The sequence below is a fragment of the Lissotriton vulgaris genome, chromosome 6 (genome assembly GCF_964263255.1).
Source record: "Lissotriton vulgaris chromosome 6, aLisVul1.2, whole genome shotgun sequence".
Lineage (NCBI taxonomy): Eukaryota > Metazoa > Chordata > Amphibia > Caudata > Salamandridae > Lissotriton > Lissotriton vulgaris.
The window spans coordinates 1891322036-1891344274 of NC_141694.1; the positions used below are offsets into that span (position 1 = coordinate 1891322036).

Genomic DNA, 22239 nt, shown 5'->3' on the forward strand with positions numbered 1-22239 from the left:
TGAAGGGAGTGAGGCGGGGAGGTGTCCCAAGGTGCCCCAGCTGCGGCCACCAGGCCTGGAGTGTTCTTTAAGAGAACCCCAGCTTGGGAGGCTAGGCTGCCCCGATGTGTCAACCCGAAGGAGGGATCCCCTTATGTCAGGAGAACCCGGAGCATCATTAATTAGAGCTTCGGTGGTTCGGGGGACTGACCAGTCACAGGGTCTAGATCTTGGACTGGGGTTCCGGGTTCAGGAGTTGCCTGGCCTGGAGGGTGGGGTTCCTGTAAAGCAGGTCCCTACCAAATTGACTCCCAGGGGTACCACTTCCAGTGGGAGGGTGCGGAACTCTGGGAGGGGGTGCAGAGGGAGGAAGGTCTCCTCTCTGTCACCGGCTCAGCCACAGGGCGTAGATCCCGGGTTGGGTGGCCAGGGACAGGAGTTGCCTGCCCTGGTGGGAGGGACATCTGTAATCAGAGTCCCCCCGGAAGTGACTCCCAGGGGTACTTCTCCGGGTAGGAGGGTGCAGAATTCTGGGAGGGGGTGCAGGGAGAGGGAGGACTCGTCCCTGTCACCGGTTCAGCCTGTGAGTTTCAACTCCAGGTTGGGGAGAGAGTTGTGTGAGGGTGTCCCCAGGCGTAGGAGATGGAGGAACCCTAGGAGGAGAAGTAGGGGGAGGGGAGCCTCGCCCCTAAGGGCTGGTCATTCTGAGGGTGTAGACCCCAGAGGGGTGGACAAGTGGAAATTTGGAGAGAGGAGAGTGGTTCAAGAGAATTCCAAGCCTGAGGCTAGAGCCTCCCACTCTAGGAAGGAGAAACATCCCACTAGGGAACACCAGTGGGGTGGTTTTGTTGCTGAAGGGAGGGTTGCGAAAGAGAACCATTGGGTTCCAGAGTGGAGGAGAGACTGCAGGTGCTCCTGTAGTTGCAGGCCTGCGTCCACCTTTTTCCGCCCCAAGCAGGGAAGCCCATCAAGGCATTGATCGGTCTACCCTGGCTTTTGGCTGGGGGGGAGTCGTGTTGGACTTGGCCTTTTTTCCCCCAAAATTTTTCGGTTTGTGATCCCCTTATTAGGATGTCTCCCCCATGGGATTAAACCTGTATAGGCCATGAGTGGTGTGAGACCCCTTTTGAAACATGTAATTACCTGACATAATGTGAGCACTTGTAAATATCCCCCATTTTGAAAACGCACCTGACTGAAATGTATTGCTTTTAAAATGGATGCCATGGCCATGGGTTTTGCCACTGGACTGACATAGGTCAGCGGTCTAGATAACATTATCCAGCTACCCCTAGCTTTTGGAGGGAAAGCCTGGCACCCAGGGTGCTCACCCCCTCCCCTAGAACCAGTTTAGGCTAGATGTGCCAACATTCTAGAAGGTCCTAGCACTGCCTGGGAGGAGGGTATAAATAGGGGGAAGTGTCACCAGAGGTTCAGTCAGCGCAGGGACAAGGAAGGGAGGGGGACCTGCTGTGAGGTGCTACCGCCACATGGGCCTGTGAGCTGGGCCCTGCACCCCTATAAACCCCCCCCTCTGCTGTCCCCATGGGCCCCTGACAAGGGAGGGCCCCTACCCAGGTCCCTGACACTGTGGGAACCGGGAGTTACGCCAGCGCTGCGATGAAGAAGCGCCCAGGAGGTGAGAAATAGGATTGTCCACTCCCCCTGCTGAAGCTGTGACCCTGTGGAAGTACTGGGTCGTGAGGAGCTGCCTGAAGGAACTGTTGCCCTTGTGAGGTACTGCCCGGCAAGCGCTATTCTGAGGAGGAGTGTGCCCTCGAGGAACTGTGTCTATTAGACTGCCCCTGGACTGCCTATCAAGCGCTATCTGGGGAAGAGTAGGCTCCTAGGAACTGTCACCCCCCCTTGTAAGCACTGCCTGTCAAGCGCTATAATTGAGAAGCGCTAGGAACTCGAACTGTGCCCTGCATAGCGCTGTGTGGTGAAGCGTTGAAGAGCAGTGCCTGTAAATAGCGCCATCTGCTGAGGAGAGTCGCGCTGTATGGGCTGAGGAAACTGTGAGGAGAAACAGCGCTGGGGAGCCTACCCTCGTGTCAGCGCGCTGTCTGCCTTATTATTAATTAATTACAAGGGAGCCTACCCCTTATCGCCGCTGGGATTCACCGCCACGGTCCGGCGTGGGTGGGACCCCCCCCCACTGCTGAGGGCCTCGTTGCGGCGGCCCCCGGTGCCAGGAGAGGGCCGCCGAAGTGGAGTGAGGGCCGCGCTGGGCCCTGAAGCCGCCGTCTACCTCGTCACTTGACGGGGGCCTGACCGCGTCATCGGCCCGCCCCCGCCACGCACTGATTGGCCTGCGCGGCCGTGACCCCTGAAGGCCGCGCAGGGATTGGTTATCGGCCGAGAAGACCGGGAGAAGGGAAATCGAAGCCCCGGGTCCCCGTGAGGTAGGAGGGGGACCCGGGTGAAGCTCCGTTGCGGGGCCCCCGTGACGAGGAGGGAGCCCCGAGAGAAGCGACCGTCGCGGGAGGCCACCCCGCTGGTCTGTGCCCCACGCGAGGGGCCGGTGAGGAAGGCGGGGCCGGGGCACGCTGTCGGTGCCGGCCCGCCAGAGCGAGGAGAGCGTCGCCAAGCCCTAGGTCCCCGTGAGGCAAGGGGACCCAGGTGAAGTGTTGGTGCGGGGCCCCCGTGCCGAGGAGGGATCCCCGAATTGGAGCGACCGAAGTGGGAGGCCACCCCGCCGGTCTGTGGTCCTCAGTGAGGGGCCGGGGCACAGTGTCGGTGCTCGCCACAGGACTTGTGCTAGCCCCTGGAAACTGTACTGAGTTTCATTGGCCCTATTGATCCCCTTTTTAAGCCTCTAGACTGGGCTGGGACATTACTGAAACCTCCCCGGGATTGGTAGAGGGACAAGTTAACCCCTAGCTAGGTGTCAGGCCCTGCAGAGTGAAGGGCTGGGTAACTCAACCTGGTTGTTAATGGCTTGTTGACCCCTGTGCCCTGCAATGGTTATTTGCCATGTTCATTTCTGATCAGGATGCTGGTTGCCTAGGGTAACGCAGCGTTTCATGTTACCTGTCAAGGTGTGGTGCGCCACTGCGCCTAGTGTTATGGTCTGCTGATTACCCTGCTAAGGTGGTTATGCAAATGTTATGCCTACACTAAGGTTATTGAGGCCTAGGTATACTGTGGTTTTACACCTGATGGGTGATCGTATGCTTTTGCGCCCTGTTAGTGACGTGGTGCCCCTATGCTGGCCTGAAGAGTTATTCCAGGCCCCTGTTATGCCCCTGGTTAATGAGCCTGCCGTACTGATTTCTTACAGGTGCTCCTGACTAGTATGTGCTGTAATGCTTTGTTGTTGTTTTTCCCTTACAGGGGTGGGGTTGGCGTTGTCACGCATGAGGTGTAGTTATGCTAATATGCAACTTACAATTTCAGCCAACCTCTCAAGGATGAAGGCCTGAGTAGGCCCTGCCTGATGTGTAATTCCCTAGGTGGAGGGGGGAAGAAACCTGATGTTTTATTACAGGTGTTCCTGCTTAATGTTAATGCCAGGTGATTCCTATTCTCTTTGCAGGAGTCGCCAATGCCAGCTATTTTGGGTTCTTACCCCTAATGTTTGGTTGCATGTTTAATGGGCGAATACGCCAAGTGCATTTTTCCCTGATATAGGTGTCATTGATGTTACGTGCCAAATGCTAACCTTTTGATATTACAGCATGGACTTTGGACTACTTCCTATGTAAATAATCCCCCCTTTATTTACTTGGCTCTGGTGCCAGTTGGCGCCGTGTTATGATGACACTGTTAATGCATTTTTGCCTTGCAGGTTGGAGATACTAAACTGCTTAATTTTCCAACTCAAATTGGTGTCCTGCCTCTTTTGTAGTGTGCCTGGTGTGTTGACTGTGGGTACTGCGTGAGTGCTTCACATGTCCTCCAAGTTTGGCCTGCCCGCTTGATGCCATGCTACCCCCTTTGAGACTTGGGCAACCCCCAATTCCAACAGCTTCTGAGGATGGCGATCGGGGATAGTAGGGTTAAATAAAATCACCTTGTGGTCAGACCAGAGTAACGGAAGGATAGTCGTAACTTGCAATTGTGGATTATTAGAAAAAATACCGTCAAGTATGTGTCCTGCCTGATGAGTCGCACCAGTCACAAGTTGCTCAAAGTTATTGCCCTTCATTACATCTAACAATTTGGCTGTGTCCGTGTCTGAAGAGGCTTCCAAATGTAAATTGAAGTCGCCTAAAACAGTATAAGAACTAGCGGTGATACAACTTCCATAAGTCGACCCTCCTGATCAATAAAACAACCTCTAGGGCCGGTTGGTCTATAGATGAGAGAGCCTTGAAAGGTGTGATGAGGAGATAGGCGAAAGGAGAAGTCCAAAGCCTCGCAGCCTTCCACCACTCCCAGACTAAATGTAGGGACAAGAGAGGAATGGTAGATGACCGCTAATCCGCCTCCTCTTCCAATAAGCCTATTCAGAGTATATCATACATAGTTTGGAGACCTGGCCTTAACTAAGTCCGGAACTGATGTTTTATCAGTCCAGGATTCTGTGATGGAAGCAATCTTTACGCTTTCAGACTCTATAAATGAAGCACACTCTGTACTATATTTAATCAGGGATCTCACATTCATGAGGACACATTTCCAAATAGAGGTACTCATCTGCCTCTCTATCTTTTCATAAGTTTTCCAAGAATCTATAGTTTGAAATAAAAGCTCTGGCATTTCAATCCCTGGGCAAACTTTAAAAGGCTCCAAGAGCTAGAAATCGGGACTGATACAGAGACAGGAATGGGCCCTAGTATTAGTGTTAAGATATTTTTTAAATGTACAATCATAGTGCAATTTAGGGGGGTTACCTGACCTCCCCTGAACAGGGGGGCTGGCGCTGAGCACGGAACGATGGCGGACGGGCACAGACGTGCTTGCCTTTGGTGTACCGCCAGCGTGCCCGCTGCGCGCGTCCGCTGTGCGCTCGTGCCATACTGTGTAATACTGTGTAATTTTCTAGGTTAACTTAAAATGCAGGTTTAGTGGGAAAATATAGCTTGAAATGTTTGGAGCGAATGTTAGAGGCTGTTAACTATTTGATATTTTAAAACAACCTATACCAGGTTCCGGCAGCACCTTTTTAAAAAAGTGGGTGCCCTCTGGCATGGCTTGGTGCGCGTCTAAGATGGCTGCTCTGTGCTAAGCTCCGTCCACATGCCAGCACGGGATACTATCCGGGACACCGAATTCAATGATCTAACTGAACACACAGGTGGTGGTTTATTGTAGGACCTCGGTGGCGTGTCTTGTAGCCTTGGTTCTTCATGGTGGACTGTGCTTCCAGTGCTTTTTGACCTTCTCTGTTTACGAGTGGATGAGCACATCAAGATGCGGCGTCTGTCGGCTCCTCCGACTTTGATTTGCGACATGCAAACCTTCCATTGCTCTGAGTAGGAACACACTTCATGACAATAGAAGCTCTTCAGCCTGCAATAAGTGTTAGACCTGGCATCATTGCCGTGAGTTTCCCTTCCATTTTTTCTGATTGTCTCCACTGTTTTTTTAATGTTTTTGTTGGTTATATGATTTGGGCACTGTGTCACTGCTATTCAGTGCCACTGTGCAAGTGCCCCCTATGTTAAATTGATATACTGATTAGTGATTCCATGATTGGGTTAGTTGATTTACCTATCAGAGCCTAGTACATTGCACCAGGTGTGCACCGGGCATGTAAAACAAATGCTGCTGGTGGGCTTGCAGCACTGGTTGTGCCACCCACAGAAGCAGCTTGTAAAGTGTGTCTCAGGCCTGCATTGCAAGGCCTGTGTGCAGTCTGTGACTGCCATGTCGACTTGGCAAGTGCACCCACTTGCCAGTCCCTAAGCCTTCCCTTTGCTTCATATCAGACACCCCTATGGTAGGTCCAAGGGCAGGGTGCATTGTAAGTATAAGGTAGGACATGCTCTGGTGTGTGTAGCATATCCTAATAGTGAATTACAGTCATTTTCGTTTTTCACTATTGCAAGGCTACATGTTCTCCATAGGCTAGAATGGGCAGTTAGATTACTACATTCTTATTATCCTAACTGATTCAGGGAACATGGTAGAAATTCAAATTTAATATGCCTGAACTCAGGCTAAAAAAAATACATCTTTTAGTAACGTCGGTTTTAATATTCTGTGTTTGAAAATACCACTTTTAGAAATATAGGTATTTTTCTTGCCTAATTGTCCAGGCCTGCCTCTGCTAGGTTGTGCATTCCTTGTCAGGGTTTGTGAGTGACAGGGCTGGGGGATTCCAGGAGACCGGCTGGGACAGCGCAGTGGTGAATAGAGAGATCTGCATCTAGATGGGAGGGAGGAGTTGCACCTGGGACCTGAATAGGGCTTGGCCTTTCCTCTACAATGCTGGCTCTACCTCCTTGGGCTTATCTTATGTCTCTGCCCTGAACTATGAAAGGAGACAAGGAAACCTGTCAATAAAGTGCTCCAGGGCTGTGACATCCCTTCACTGTGCTGGCTCCACCTCCTTTGGCGCATCTGATGTCTCTGCCCTGCACTGTGAAAGGAAGGAGAGAGTCCTGTAAACCAAGTGCTCAGGAACTGGTTTGGACAGGGCAGAGGCCTCTCTGCCTTCAGAGAGCATAGGATTTGGGGGTAAAAATATTGGGACCCAGTCCCAAGAACTTTAGATCACTTCTGGAACAAGAAAACTTTTGCCAAGGAGAAGAACCATGGAAGCTGCAGGAGTTTGGACTGCCCCTCTGCCAGTGTGCAGTTTGCTGGGTTGGCCTGAAGTGGTTGCTTCATTGCCAAGGCAAGGAGAAGGAACTTTTTAAGGACTTTCATCATCTTACAGAATATTCTCCAAGGGCTTGAACTTGTGCTTGCCTCCTGCTGAGGTCTCAGGGACAAAAGACTTCACTACCAGCTCTCCCTGTGAATTTCCTTCCAGGGAATTCCCAGCGTGTCGCTGGGAGCTGGAAACGCGTCGCCGCAGCAGCTGAAATCGTCGCATCGCCGGAGAAGCGTGCTGCCACCGCATCTTCCAGGAAGCGTGTCTTCATTAAAGTTGCCTGCTGTCCCAGCACTGGGGAAGGGTGACGCCATAGAGAGAGTCGCCATCGCATCACCATTGGAGCGAGTCACAGTGCCTGTCGCGGCTCCAAAATCCCAAGTCGTCGCAAGGCTGCCAGGGCGTCTACGCATCGTCATTGCAACGTCGCATCAAGGGCGCCATCTTCTCGCATCGCACCCGGATCATCGCCTTGCATCAAGGCGCCATCTTGCGCATCACAACGGGCCCGCAGGCCGAGAACCTACACAACATCCCCGCACCGGTAAGGATCACGACGCATCCCCTACTCTGCGCAAGCATTGAGGCACGACGCATCATTTCCCCTGGATCAAGGAATTGACGCATCTCCCCTTTTGCGAGCCTTTTGTTCACCTTGCGTTACGCAAAGGTACTTTGTTGAGAACTTTGTCGCATTTATCATCAACTTGAACTAAGCAACTTTTAGCATCTTTAAGTCATCTTAAGTACAGTATTGTGGATTTTTGTCGTTTGTGGTCTTGTCTTAAGTCTATATAAAGAATACTTATTTTATAAAACCTGTGCTGTGTCCATCTGTAGTGTTTTCACTGTATTACTGTGCATATTCACAAATGCTTAACACACTGCTTCTGAGATAAGCCTGTCTGCTCGTTCCAAGCTACCAAGGGGGTGAGCAGGGGTTATTTAGGAGTGTAATCCCCTTATCCTGACTTAGAAGTAAGGGTCCCTATTTGGACAAAGGTGAATACCATTGCCAACTAGAGACCCCCAGATCTAACAGCATATCTTTCATCCTGGTTGTCTTACTTCTACTATGTATACTATCTGTCCCCAGAGTGACCTTTCATGTGATTTGCATTCTGAAGTATCCTACTAAATACGGATTTCCCTACTGCTTCTATTTTCTCCCAAAATCTGCCACCTGTGCTACTTATCTTTCTCGTTTTTTTATCAGTTCTATATTTTGTCAGCTCTTACTGTGCATTATCCCTGCTTTTTCCCTATGCATGCTGTCCCTGGTGGGAAGGGGTCTCATTACTTCTCTGTCCTGGTTCAGGGCAGATATGGTTCAATATTTTCCCTCTTTCTTATTTTGTTCACCCCCTTTTTTCCCTTTTTCCAGTGGAGCATCTTCTTTTCTTCCAGTGTGTTGTCTTGCTAGGTTTCATTTTGAGCTCATTATTATCCACTGTGGTTCCATTGTTCTATTATTGTCCAAACATCTCCTCTAGAAGTTGTGTCCTTAATTACTGAAGGGGTGAATCACCAAATCAAGAGGTCCAAAATGTTGGATTATTACAAAGGTTTGAGGGGGGCATTGTACTCTTCCAGGAGACCAAGTTAGGTTCTAAAGAGGCTCTGCTCATGAGAAAGGGTTGGGTTGTGGACATTGGCTGCTCTGAAGCATTGAGGAAGCATAATGGGGTTCTTACCCTTGTTTCTAAAGAATCAGGTTTGTCCAGAGTCACAGCGGAATGTGACACCAATAGGAGATGGCTACTTACTGGACTGATCAATGGATCTCAAGCATTATATGTCATGAATATGTATGCACCCAACTCGGATAACCCTGGGTTTTGGAGTACAGTCACCAAAAACGTTCTTATATTCCTCTGCATTCTTAGACAGTTGTAGGTCGAGATTCAATCTTCTTATGGACCCTATCTTGGACCGTCACTCTGCATTCCGATAGAGAGCCCTTAGGGCACATAAACAATTACTTAATGTCTGCACGTCTCATCAGTTAGTGAACGTTTGGAGACTACATAACCCACAGAGTGGTTACATTACGTTCTTCTCTTTGTTCTTCTCCAAGATATGTCTGACACATGGATCCACCCAACAGTTGTGTCTGATCATGCAGCAATCGCTATGTCCATTCTTAGCTTAGCTGTCAAGGGTGGGAATCGTGTGTGGCGCTTAAATAGTGAAATCTTGGACAATGAGTCTGATGTTCTTGATCTGCAACAAGAGATCAAGAAACCTGGGTCCTTGACTGCTAGTCCTTAATCCTAAATGTGTACTGAGAGGCCATATCACTAAAAAAATGTTTTAAAAAACCTGTGAAATAATAAATTATCTTTAATCATTTGGAGAGGAAATTCAACAGAAAGAAGTTTTGTATAGGCACTCAAATAAGAAATCCCTTCTACAGGATATGAGACTACTAAAATATTCTATAACTCCTGGGGTTCATGCTAAAAAATTGCTTCATTTCCTCTTACGTAAGTTGTTAGCACTTACTCTTAAATCCACCAACCTGCGCACCCAAATTACCTATATCACAGATAGAGATGGTTCACAAAAAGTTTTCAATCAAGATATCCTTGAGGTATTTAGAGATTTCTATGAAAAGTTATATACCTCTAAATTGTCATGTGAGAAGTCCACTTGTCTGGAGTTCCTTTGTTCCCTTTCTTTGTCCATTATTTCTGACTCACATAGGTTGCGTTTGAATAAGCCAATAGACTCTGAGGAAATTGTTTAAACTATTAAAGCCATGCAGTCAGGCACGGTTCAGGGCACGTACGGCCATCAAATCATCTTCCATAAGAATTTTACTCACTCAATTATTGGTCATCTCATAAGAGGTTTTGATCATTATGCCCTGTCGGGAAGCGTCTCGGTCTCTCCGGCTGGGGCCACCATTGTGGTCATCCTGAAACAGAGCAAGGATCACTCTGATCCTAAAAATTATTGTCCTATTTTGCTTTTAAATATGTAAGCCAAAATCTATGCGAAGATTCTATCTAACAGATTGGAAGCATGTTTCCCTAATCTAATGCATGACTCTCAAACTGGCTTTGTCAAAGGTCGTCCTGCAAGAGATAACATCTGTACCTTCAGTCACATTATAAAAAAGCCCCCATATATTAACACTTCCCTCAGCTGCAATTGCTCTTGACACAAAAAAGGCATTTAATAAGGTGTTATAATGTATTAATGAAGAGAGAGACACAGCTGTAATAGAACTCTCCTTTATTCCAATCATCTAGTCTCCACAGCAATGACAGTTCTGCTTGAGGTGAACATTCTAAGGTAAGCTTCAAGGGGGAATGTACCAAAAGGGGAGGATGGGAAGGGGAGGGCGGAAGGTACCAAAGGTCGGTAATAACAGGTAGAGATTACAACATAAGGTTTATTTGCCTTTCTTACATGCCATTTCGAAACTCATGATCTAGGCATGACTAACATGATCTTAGCTTTATACGCAAACATTAAGGCAAACAATAGAATTAATGGCTCACTTCTTTCTATACCAAGGATCGAGACAGGGGTGCCATCTGACTCACCTACTTTACTTGCTTGCGATTGATCCTCTACTTAGACTTCTTAATTCCGGACCTAACATTAACCCATTGGCTGCTGCCGTCCGCCAACGGTCGTTGCGAGCACCACCTTGGTAGTGCTGCGCACATCCATTGGCCGCGCTGCCCCACCCGTTTTTCGAACGTTCAGCACTGGAGCTGAACGTTCGACGCTGCCAACGGGTTAGAGGCCTTTAATTTGGTTGTCTTACTTTTAAGACGGCTGCATATGCAGTTGACATTCTCATATTTTCTGAAGATGTTGAGTAGGCTATTCCTTCCATAATTAGTATCATCCAAGACTCTTCGAAGGTCTCTGGGTATACACTAAATAAGGAGAAATTGTTTTCCTCCACTTTGGTGTTTCGGGTCTGAAGTGGCAGTCCTCTCTCTTTAAGTATTTGGGAATCTGGGAGCATATTACCAACAACTAGCGATAATTATCGCTATGTTGGCTTAGCGGCTATAATTCTATCGCCGTGTAGCGACGATTTTTATCGCTTAGGAGCCTTAATATTATCAAGGTTTATATCCTAAGTGATAAAAATCGGCCGAAATGCATGAATATCGCTGAAAAGTCCGCGATATTCATGCATTAGCGAGCTAATGCTCTTAGCCATGTTATCCACCTCCCATTGGATAACATGGCTAAGAACTGCTCAGGCAGGTGTTAGCTTTTGGAGATATTCGCGCTTAGCGCGAATATCACCATAAGTTGGTCATAGGAGATAGCGATGTTAGCGACTGTTTCCAGTCGCTAACATCTTGGCACGCCCACTTTGCATGTCATTAGTGATAAATTTCTCTGACATGCAAAGCGGGGCCCAAGATGGTCGCTATCTCCTACTAGCTGTCGCTAACTGGTGTTAGCGACAGCTAGGTAATAGGGAGATAATTATATCTCTGCTTTCTTGGCTTTTAAAGCCAAAAAAGCGGAGATAAATCCCTTGATAATATGCCCCCAGGTTTTGTAGAGACCTGATAGAAACAGTTTCCTTTAACAAATCATTTATATTTGTCAAACTGAAAGACCTTCTTAATAACTGGTCTCCCAAATTTATTTTCTTTAATGATGATTACGCCAATAGTTAATTTTTTATCACCAATGCTACTTTTCATGATCTTGACTGATTTACTGCGACATTTATGTGGAACGACAAATGTGCAAGGATCTTGTATACATCTTGTAAGAAACCTGTTGCTCTGGGTGGTTGTAGCTTCCCAAACAGGTACCTGTACCAAGCGGCCTTCCTAGTGTCTCAAGGGGTGTTTTTGTTTTCACCAGATTCACTTTATATTCCTCCATGGATACACATTGAACGATCTCTTTGTCACCCCCCTATAGTCTGTCATCCATCATTTTGATGAAAAAAGATGTCCCCTCTCATTCTCATCATATTCTTAACAATGCAGTTTCTGCTCTAAAGACCATTGGCGAGATGCTTGAGAGTCGCTTCTATAATTCTAGGAGGTCTTCTCTTTGGTTTAATCCAAAACTCACCCTTGATGTTGATCCTCACCTTTCTAATGTTTGGGCATCTAATGGCATTAAGATTATTCAGGACCTTTACGACATTGATGGTGAACCTCTTCCTTTTACAAATCTAGCCACAAAATATGATCTTTCTAAGCTAGACTTTAATAGCTTTTAGAAGGTTAATGTTAAGCTCTGAAAATAGCAATTTTCTATTCACTCATCTTTCTGTAATCTCCTGACCCTTTGCTCCAGACAGGGCATGTAGCATCCACAGCTTACCAATGTTGTATCAAGCCCGTCAGCCCCACAGTATTTATCTATTCATACCACATGGTCCAAATACTTTGATAAAGGTTTTTTAACACAGTTAGCTAAATGGCTGGTCTTTGATTGGGAATCCCTCCCTTCGTAATAAAATTGCTTTTGCCGTTATCCAATATACATTTTTTACAATGCTTTTGCTTAATTGGTCTCCTACGCGACTATACAAATTGACGTTAAGAGATAATAATAGCTACTGGATTTGTGATTTGGAACCAGGAACCCATCAACACAGATTATTTGATTGTACGCTATTAGCCGACTATTGGGCTTCTACACAGAAGCACTTGTCGAGTATTTTCAATGTTCCTCTTAACTTGCCCTTTTCGATGGTTGCTCTGGGCGTCTGGGCTTCATTTGTTCCTCTCCCTTTTGACAAGTCTGACAGGCCTTACTGGACTTACTTTTGTCTATTGCAATCAAAGTGATTCTCACAGAAGGAAAGTCCTTTCAACACATTTTTCTTCACACTTGGTGGCCCTGCGTGTCTTATTTTCGTAGTGCTCACACGTTGCATTCTGAGAGTCACTCCTCCCCAAATATCTACAGGGCAGTATGGCAAACTTTGAACAAATATGTTCAGCATTGCTCTCTAGACCCCGGGGTTTCCAATTCTAATACCTCTAATACCTGAACCCTTTTATGATTATTTCTCATGCTTACTCTCTTTATCTATTTTTCCGTTTCCTCTTATTATTTTGTAGAAATTGCTCCACTGGGATACCCCTGACCCCTCCTTCCCCATCCTGTTCCCCTTTGTCTCTTTGATTTTTCCCTGTCTATCTTTTATGGTATTCTTTGTGATACATGGCTTGTCTCTCTTTAACTCAAACATAACTTGTATGTATTTTGAGGTTGATATGCTCTTTGATACGTTTTGCATATGTACTGCTTTTTCTATCCTGTATCACTCATTGCATTTATTATTTGTACTTCTCTGTTTTTTAAACTCTAATAAAATTATTTGAACAAAATAAAAAAGTGGGTGCCCTGGCGCCCACCTAGGGCTAATGCAAAAACAACAGTTGATGGACAGAATGCAGAACAATGTCTTACATTCACCCCAGTACAGAGATCTGGGACCAAATCCATCGTTTTTTGGCTCACCATGCCATTTCAGTTTGGACCCAGCCATATGCAAATCAGTCTTGACCCTGTGCCCCATGGGGACAGTACAGCCCGAACTGCCAAGACAGGTCCTCCCTGGACTGGATATAAGCATCCAAGGACTGGTTTTGGGCTTTCAGCCCTCATCAGCCAGGATAGCTTGATTCCAGTGGTGTGGAGAGCACGGGACTCACATCTGGGCATATCCAGCCCACTTGGGGTGACAAAAGCAAAAACAACAGGTGATGGACAGAATGCACAACAATGTCATACTTTTGAGGCCTCAAGTCTCCACACAGAAACTCCAATATCCCAGGAGCGAAGCGAGAGTCTTTCCTCTCCCCTGAGATCCTGCCACCCTCTGACACTATACTCAGAAGGGTAGAGCAGTATCCCTAGGGAGTGAAGAGACATAGTCGGACCAATCCAAAGGAACGATGGGGCCAAGTAAGAGGTAAAAGGAACCTGCAGCAATAGACAAGAGGGAAAGGAACAGGTTAAGGAAAATATTCTATTACACTTATTATTGAATCTATTATAAGTCCAGACTGTGTACTTTCAGATACTCACAATGGTCCTTATACGGGTGGTGCTTGTACGGAAAGTTCCTAGTCAATCCATTAAAAAAAGAAATAGAAAACAGAGAATTCCTTAGACAGGATGAGTTTGACGTGCCACTAGTCTATTCCAAAGGCATGCATCTGCCAATGTTCCCAGCTGAAGCAGTCCCGGGATGTACTGTCTCACAAATCCTACCAAAGCAGGCACTATAATTTCCCTCACTCTATTACAGCATAGAGCGATATAATCAATCCATAAAAAAATGACACAGCAGGGTTAGGTTCCTTGGTACTCACGTGACTAGTCCTTTGCGGAGTCTCGAAATAATACAGAAAATTAGCTCCTTGTAGGTTCCCACTGTACTACAATCCCATGGGTAATTAAAGGAAGCAGAGTGTGAGAGCGTGAGAGGGCAACCTTGATCTAAGCGAGATTAAAAAGGAAAAAATGCAGTCCACGCTAGCTCGCGCTTGCAGGTGAAAGAAACCAAAGAACTGAAAGCAGCGCAACCTTTTGCCTGCAGTCGGAAAGAGCTTGAAAGAAACCAGCGCGTCCTCGCGCTCACTGGTGAAACTGATCAAAACTTAGCGCCGCGCATCCTCATGCTTGTCGTCAGAAAGGATTTACAAAAAAAAACAACACAGCGCGTCCTCGCTCTTGCATTCGGATAAGATTCAAAAACAGGTGCAAACAACAGCGCTTCCTAGCGCTTATAGAAAAGCTGTTCCACTGGCAGATCCAGAGGGCTGGGTCTAAACTGGGGTGGCATGGTGTGCACAAGAACAATGGATTTAACCCAGATGTCTTGACTGGGGGTGAATGTATGATTTATTCAGCATTACATCCATCCTTTGTTTGCGTAGCACTGCCCACCTAGGGCTAGCCACCATCTGCCATGCACGGCCTCACCAACGTCTGCCCTGTTCCCCACCTTCCATTCACTGGATGGCCCTGTTACTGGCCTTCCATTCATAGGACAAATAACAGAGAAAGCAGTTGCCTCCCAGCAGGAGGATTACATCAGCATGAATGATCTTCTACAGGACTAACACTCAGTCTTCACACCACACTGCATGTCAGAGACCGCCACACTACAAGTAGTTGACAACACCCTCCTCCATAGTGTCAGGGACAACCCCTTGCAACCTGATCCTGCGTGTCCTCTTTGCAGACTTCAGCTGTGATTGTACAATTTTGTGTGAACAGTCGCTAATCAATCAATCAATCAATCATGACACTTGTATAGCGCGCTACTCACCCGGAAGGGTCTCAAGGCGCTTGGGGAAGGGGTCCGCTACTGCTCGAACAGCCAGGTCTTCAGTTGCTTCCTGAAGGAGAGGTGGTCCTGGGTCAGCCGGAGGTGGATGGGGAGGGAGTTCCATGTCTTGGCCGCCAGGTACGAGAAGGATCTGCCTCCGGTGGTGGCTCTTCGGATGTGTGGTACGGCGGCGAGGGCGAGGCTAGCAGACCATAGCTAGCGGGTGGGTGTGGAAGGTCAGGCGGTCATTGAGGTACTTGGGGCCCAGGTCGTGGAGAGACTTGTGAGCGTGGGTGAGGAGCCTCAACGTGATCCTCTTGTTGACGGGGAGCCAGTGCAGTTCCCTCAGGAGGCCGGAGATGTGGTTGCGTCGGGGGATGTCCAGGATGAGTCGGGTGGAGGCGTTCTGGATGCGTTGGAGTCTTTTCTGTAGCTTGGCTGTGGTTCCGGCGTAGAGGGTGTTTCCGTAATCCAGTCGGCTGGTGACGAGGGCCTGGGTGACCGTCTTCCTGGTTTCGGTCGGGATCCATCGGAAAATCTTGTGGAGCATGCGGAGGGTGTGAAAGCAAGAAGAGGAGACAGCGTTGACTTGTCTGGTCATCGAGAGGGAGGAGTCCAGGATGAATCCCAGGTTGCGTGCATGGTCTGTAGGCTTGGGGGCGGTGCCCAGGGCTGGGGGACACCAGGAGTCGTCGCAGGCGGAGGGTGATGGTCCCAGGATGAGGACTTCCGTCTTGTCTGAGTTCAGTTTCAGGCGGCTGTTCTTCATCCACTCGGCGACGTCTTTCATCCCTTCGTGGAGGCTGGTTCTGGCGGTGTCGGGGTCTCTGGTGAGGGAGAGGATCAGCTGGGTGTCGTCGGCGTAGGAGATGATATTGAGGTTGTGTTGGCGTGCGATTGTGGCGAGAGGTCTCATGTAGACGTTGAAGAGGGTGGGGCTGAGTGATGATCCTTGCGGGACGCCACAGATGACTTCAGTGGCCTCGGATCGAAACGGGGGGAGGCGGTCTCTCTGTGTTCTTCCGGCGAGGAACGAGATGATCCACTTCAGTGCCTTCTCTTGGATGCCGGTGTTGCTGAGGTGTTGGACTAGGGTGCGGTGGCAGACAGTGTCGAACGCTGGGGAGAGCTCCAGGAGGATGAGTGCCGCTGTTTCCCCGTTGTCGAGCAGGGCTCGGATGTCGTCGGTGGCTGCAATGAGGGCGGTCTCGGTGCTGTGGTTGGCTCTGAAACCGGACTGCGAGGGGTCGAGGGATCCATTTGTCTTGAGGAAGGCGGCAAGTTGTCTGTTGGCGATCTTCTCTATGACTTTGGCAGGAAAAGGGAGGAGCGAGATGGGGCGGAAGTTTTTGAGGTCGGTGGGGTCCGCTGTTGGTTTCTTCAGTAGCTTTTGTAAACAAAATATTTACCTTTTTGAGAAGGCTCCAAATAGTAGGAGTTTGATCCAGATATCAACATCAGTGTTGACGTAAAATGTTGAAGCACAAAGGGCATAATCCCAGAATTATCGGCGAGACAGATTAATCTAGCTTCTTGATATTTTCAGATAGCAGCCAATCAAGCCTAGATACATATATCACATTATGAGTCTCTAATAAAGACATATACTTTTAAAGGAGGCTTTTCTTTGGTTCTACACATTTTTTGCTTGATCCATTTCTGTTCTAAAATTGTTGTTTCATGCTTTCTAATTGTGCTTTAAAATCAACTGTGACGATTGTAATTGTTATTCAGCATATGGCAAGGCTTGTGCTAAATGAGAATAAAGATTAACCCCTTCGATGCTTGTGACGGAACCATTCCGTCATCAGTCACGGCTGAGCTGTGCTGATGACGGAATGGTTCCGTCACAACCACACCCTGTTCTGGAATGTCCAGCACAGGGGAAAAATTCGAGTAGCAGCCAAGGTGTTAATTAAAAAATCTTACCTGTAGTGTGATACAACAGTCACATTTAGTTTTAGGATTAACCTAAGCAAGCCCAAATTGGTTGTAGTGGGTGAAGGTGAGATTACTAGTTTTGTGACTGATAACAGGTCCGTGTCATACATTTTTGTCTCTAAGGGATCCATCACTTCTTCTACAAAAACAATCCTGGCCACAGCGCAGGCCCCTTGCCACTTTGCGTGAAAGATGAGTAAATCTGGGCCCCTGGGGCCTCATTTATGAGGCCGTGCGTCACTTTTACGCCGCCGGTGCGGCACTTTTTGTGACGCCCCAGCGGCGTAAAAAATGTGTCTTGTTGCGCCATATTTACAAAGTGATGCCTCTAAGCAGATGTGTCACTTTGTAAACCCCTGCGCCACATTATTCCTGCGTCAGGTATAATGTATGCAGGGGGGGGCGTATTGATGCAAGGAAGGGTCATGGAAGTGATGCAGTGAAATCTATAAGATTACTTCTAGGACACAAATGCGTCAATTTCTTACGCCTGCCTCACAGCAGGCGTATGACTGACGCAGGCCCTTTCACATGGGGCTTTCCCCATGTGAAAGGACACATTGCTGGAGTTGCGGCACTTTTGTGACACACTCCAGCAATGCATCACTTTTGCACCATACAGATACGTCAGGAATACTGACGTATCTCTAACTTCTTGGGACATGATGCGTCATACTGTAAATATGTAATAATAGGAAATGGCCAGCAAGGGGTTTTGTTTGTTCAATAGTTTTTCAGCACTGTTAGGACCTGTTTCGGAACAATCAGAGAACCTAAACCTGAGATTAATCAGTGGCTGTTCTATTTAATCCAAAAGAAAGAGTTCCTAAGCAAAAGAACAAGAGATGTTACCACACTAACATCATATGTACAATAAATGATTAATAAAAATACAAGAAACCAGGATTTTTTGTTGTCTGAAAATTATTATTTAAGTTCAAGGCAAAAAAATATATTTCTGTACAAAAGGGGTGAACATTCACATGGGGTAGGGTACATACATAGATATAACTTGGATATTCAAGGTATTGATTATTTTTCCAGACTGCTTAAGCACAGTAATTAATTGATTTCAACTAAAAGTCAGAAGAAAATCAAAAGATGACATGAAACAGAATGTGCAGAGTTGGACTCTTTTGATATGTCAAAGGAAAAATAATCAATACCTTGAATATCCAAGTTATTAATCATTTATTGTACATATGATGTTAGTGTGGTAACATCTCTTGTTCTTTTGCTTAGGAACTCTTTATTTTGGATTAAATAGAACAGCCACTGATTAATCTCAGGTTTAGGTACTCTGATTGTTCCGAAACAGGTCCTAACAGTGCTGAAAAACTATTGAACAAAAAAAAACCCTTGCTGGCCATTTCCTATTATAACAAACTCTGCCCGAGCCCGCAAGGGTATATTGGGTTGCTCACCTTCTTATTCACTATACTGTAAATATGACGCATCATTGGTGTCGCAAGGAGGGCGCAGTGTAAAGTGACGCATCGATGCTTTCACGCAGCGATGCGTCACTTTTCATAAATGAGGCCCACTGCCTGGCCCCCAGGGCTCTGTTGCTGCTCTCCACAGTCTGTCTGGGCTGCAGAGAGTGTTCTACGGTTGTAGCTTTACATACAGCTATGGGTCTATACATTGACGCCGGTAAATGTACTCGCATGTGCGAATGGTTGCATGAATGCCTGTTAAACTTTAAGAAAATGTGCGTGTATTGGTCTATGAGGGTGGGTGCCTGCTGTATGTGTGCAGGCATGCCAGGTGTCTCTGGGGATGAACCATTAAAAAACAACCTCTTGCCTTTCTCAATACTAAACGGCCTTCTCACATGTAGAATTGATAAATAAGCAGTACTCAGGAAGGCTAATTGTTTCAAACATTCATCTTTGTCTGTTCACTGCTTCCCCAGGTGTGCCACCATCTCCAGAGTTGCAGCTGGTGCCACCCGGACATTCTACTGCCACGGAATGGTCGGTCGTCACGTGAACGTCATCATACGAGGCCGACGGGAGTACCTCACGCTCTGTGAAGTGCAGGTCTTTGCACAACCGGAATGAAAAAAAGATGGGCACATTTCATCAAAATCATAGTTCAATAAAAAATATATATCAAACTGCATATTGGAGCGCTACTAAACCAATGTATTGAAAACACCTCAAGTGTCCTGCAGCCGCTGAAGCATGAACTTTAATTCAATTTATCACGGTAAAATGTTTGCTGTTCATTTCTATCTTCTGGATTTTTCTTTATTAATTTGAATCAAAATATTATGAAATGTTATGAGGATTCTTTCGGTTTAATGCAATAAATATATCATTTTTAAAAGTTTTCATTGTTTTAGACGTATTCTGCAATGCAACCACAAACTGTAAAAGGCAATTGTTAGAAAGCTGAGAGACCAAAACACCACTTTTTTCAATGGCTTTGCGGAATGCTATCAATGGCTTTATAAAGTTATGACAAACTATTTGTGTTGTTCTCTGTGATGCTCTATATTTATCTGTGTGTGTGTGTGTGTGTGTGTGTGTGTACCTATATTAACCCCTAATAAATGACAAATCTCACCATAAACGTCAATTTACTGTATCCAAGCTCTACCTCGAGTGGCGGCTCGCCGAGGGAGTGCTGCGGGCGGTGGGGTTGGGTGGGGGAGGGGCAGGGTAGGGAGGTAGAGTCCGACATACGACGGCCAGCAGTAAGGTAAGAAATGTAATAAATAAAACAATTGACCTTGCGCGCACTGCATCACCAACTCGGCGCTGCGGTGCGTGCAAGGTCAATTGTTTTATTTATTTAATGACTTACCTTACTCCTGTCTGTCGTATGTCGGACTCCACTACCCCCACGCCCTACTCCTCCCCCGCCCGCGCCCTTGCCTCACAGCACTCCCTCGGCGAGCCGCCGCTGGTTACCTCCAATCCAGAGGCACTTGCCTGGCGTCAGTCATCCTGCACAGGCCCTTATCACTTGGCCCCACGGACAGGCCCATATTTACTAATGGCCTGAATTGTCCTTGCGCAAGTCCTTTGTTGGGATTTACTAAGCCACGGACAGCCACCTGCACGGCGGAGTAACGCAAGGCGGCACCAGTCACTGGCTTGTCTTACCCTGTCTTTAGGAGGCCATCCAACGCTAGGGAATGGACGTTCTCATGCATCCACCCCAAGTCACTGACTGAGGCCAGCAAACCTGGCATTGTGTCAAACTGGTGCACATGCCAGACCCAGATGTAACGAGGAGAAATATCTTTACTTCTCCTCTGTATTTCCTCTTTCCGCATATGCTGCATTCTGCAGAAGACATAGAAAGAGGAATAACCTTTTACAGATTGTTTTTCTGAAGGAGGGTATCCCTTACTTCAAAAAAACAATCATGCTTGTGGAGCAGCGTCATTTTGGCTTCACCCTAACATGTCACAAATACGCAATATATACGTGCAGTTAGCACCATATTCTCTAGGTATCCTAACGCTATTATTGTGGAGTGCTGCACTTGAACTCAGGACTGAAGTGCATTCACTGTAGAACTAGAGAATACATAGACACCGTGGGCCAGATGCACGACCCTCAGTGTTTGCGACTCGCAATTTGCCTTTTCTTGTGACTCTCAAATTGCTAATCACACACACTGATGTACAACTGTGTCTGAGACACTGTTTGCGATTCCCAGATGGGTTGCAAAGGACCTGCCTCATTAATATTCATGAGGCAGGTTGCATTTTATGAGCCAATGGGAATGGCATACACTCACAGGGATGGTGGCCTGCTGGGGTCAGCAAATCACTATGTCTGTGACTGCTTTTTCAATAAAGCAGTTTATTTTTTTTAATGCAGCCCGTGTTCCTTAAAGGAAAATGAGATGCATTTAAAAAACTTAAAAAGGACATGTTTCAGTTTATTTTTTCAGAGCAGGCAGTGGTCCCTAGGACCATTGCCTGCCCTAAAATAAATGTTTCCTTTCACTCAGAAAGGGGAAGGGGTCCCCTGAATTTGAAATTGGTGGAAAATGTGATTGTTTTGCGACCGCATTTGCGGGCGCAAAACAATCTTACATCCCCCTGCGACTTGCTAACCCTTGGCACACTCCTTCCTAATAGCGACTTGCAAACCCTATTTGCGAGTCACAATAGATTACTGATTAGCAAAACAGGTTTAGTGTATGCTTCCACTCTTTGTAGTGTCACAAACAGGCTGATTTCCTGTTTGCATCTGGCCCTATGTGCCTTAACCTTATTAAAATGAAGTATATTCCCTAGAAACTGAATAAACCCATCCTCACACTACTGAAATGCATATACTTCAGGAACAATAAAGATTTATATAAACGTATGCACAAATGTTTTCACATTAGCATTTAAAATGAAGTTCATGTTTACATCTAGGTTCATGTATTCCAAGTTATAATGCATTTACTTAAGATACATCATGAACGTAATTTTGAATTAACATACTGACATCTGTCATTTATATGTCGCTGTATGAGCACAGGAGAACACGTTCTGGTCACCATTGAATCTCTTGTTAAATTGACTTTAGTAGGCCTATTTCTGCATAAAATATTTCTTTTCCATTTTTGCTTGCATGTCTTTTTATTGCAGGTTGTTTTCATAGTTTGTTAGTTTAAGAATATATATGCAACATTGTACTAGTGTTAGAGAGCCTGAAAAGAAGACATTGACAAGGAAAAGAGCGAGCCAGAGCTTTAACAGACTTTCTTGCAGTTGTGTGATGCTCAAGCAGGACTGATCTGGGAGAATCTGCTGAAGTTGCAGCTCATCACATGAGAAGCCCCTGATGGAGGTGAGTAAGGGGTGTCGTCCAGAGGCTTTGTGAGTTACTAACTGATGTTCGCACAGCTGGAAAGAGGCTTCTGTTCTTTGAACTTTGAGAGGTGCACTCTTCCCTGCTTTCCCCTTGGACTCTTTGCTGAGTGTGGCTTAAGCTAACACCTATTCCCATCCCTAGAAGACTCTTGACCGAGCATCTGCAATGCTGACACCTTCCCGCATATTTTCCTTTTTCTGCTTTTCCCAACTTTCCGAGACCCTTCAGACTCAATTACCCTTAGAAGCTTACGGCCAGATGTATCAAAGGGTTTTGCCCATTCTGTGTCTATGGGGAAATGTGTTGATACATTTGGCCCTTAGATTCTACATTTTAGGAATTTGGACTTTACTCATGTTTTTGTATGCTAATCGTTTCCATTACTGTGACTGAACTTCTTGCGTGCCGTATGCTAATGGGCCTGAACTTCT

At 46.6% G+C, this 22239-nt stretch overlaps 1 protein-coding gene across 2 annotated transcripts in view; it reads left to right on the top strand.

Annotated features, from left to right (window-relative positions):
* The window catches only part of LOC147709790 (fucolectin-4-like), a 200100-nt gene extending 180649 nt beyond the window's left edge, over nt 1-19451 (top strand). For both annotated transcript variants that reach the window (XM_086925560.1, XM_086925561.1), the window contains exon 6: nt 18895-19451. In XM_086925560.1, the coding sequence (XP_086781686.1) occupies nt 18895-19042 (148 nt within the window). In that variant the 3' untranslated portion in view covers nt 19043-19451. The remainder of the gene's footprint in view (nt 1-18894) is intronic.
* The last annotated feature ends 2788 nt before the right edge of the window (nt 19452-22239 follow it).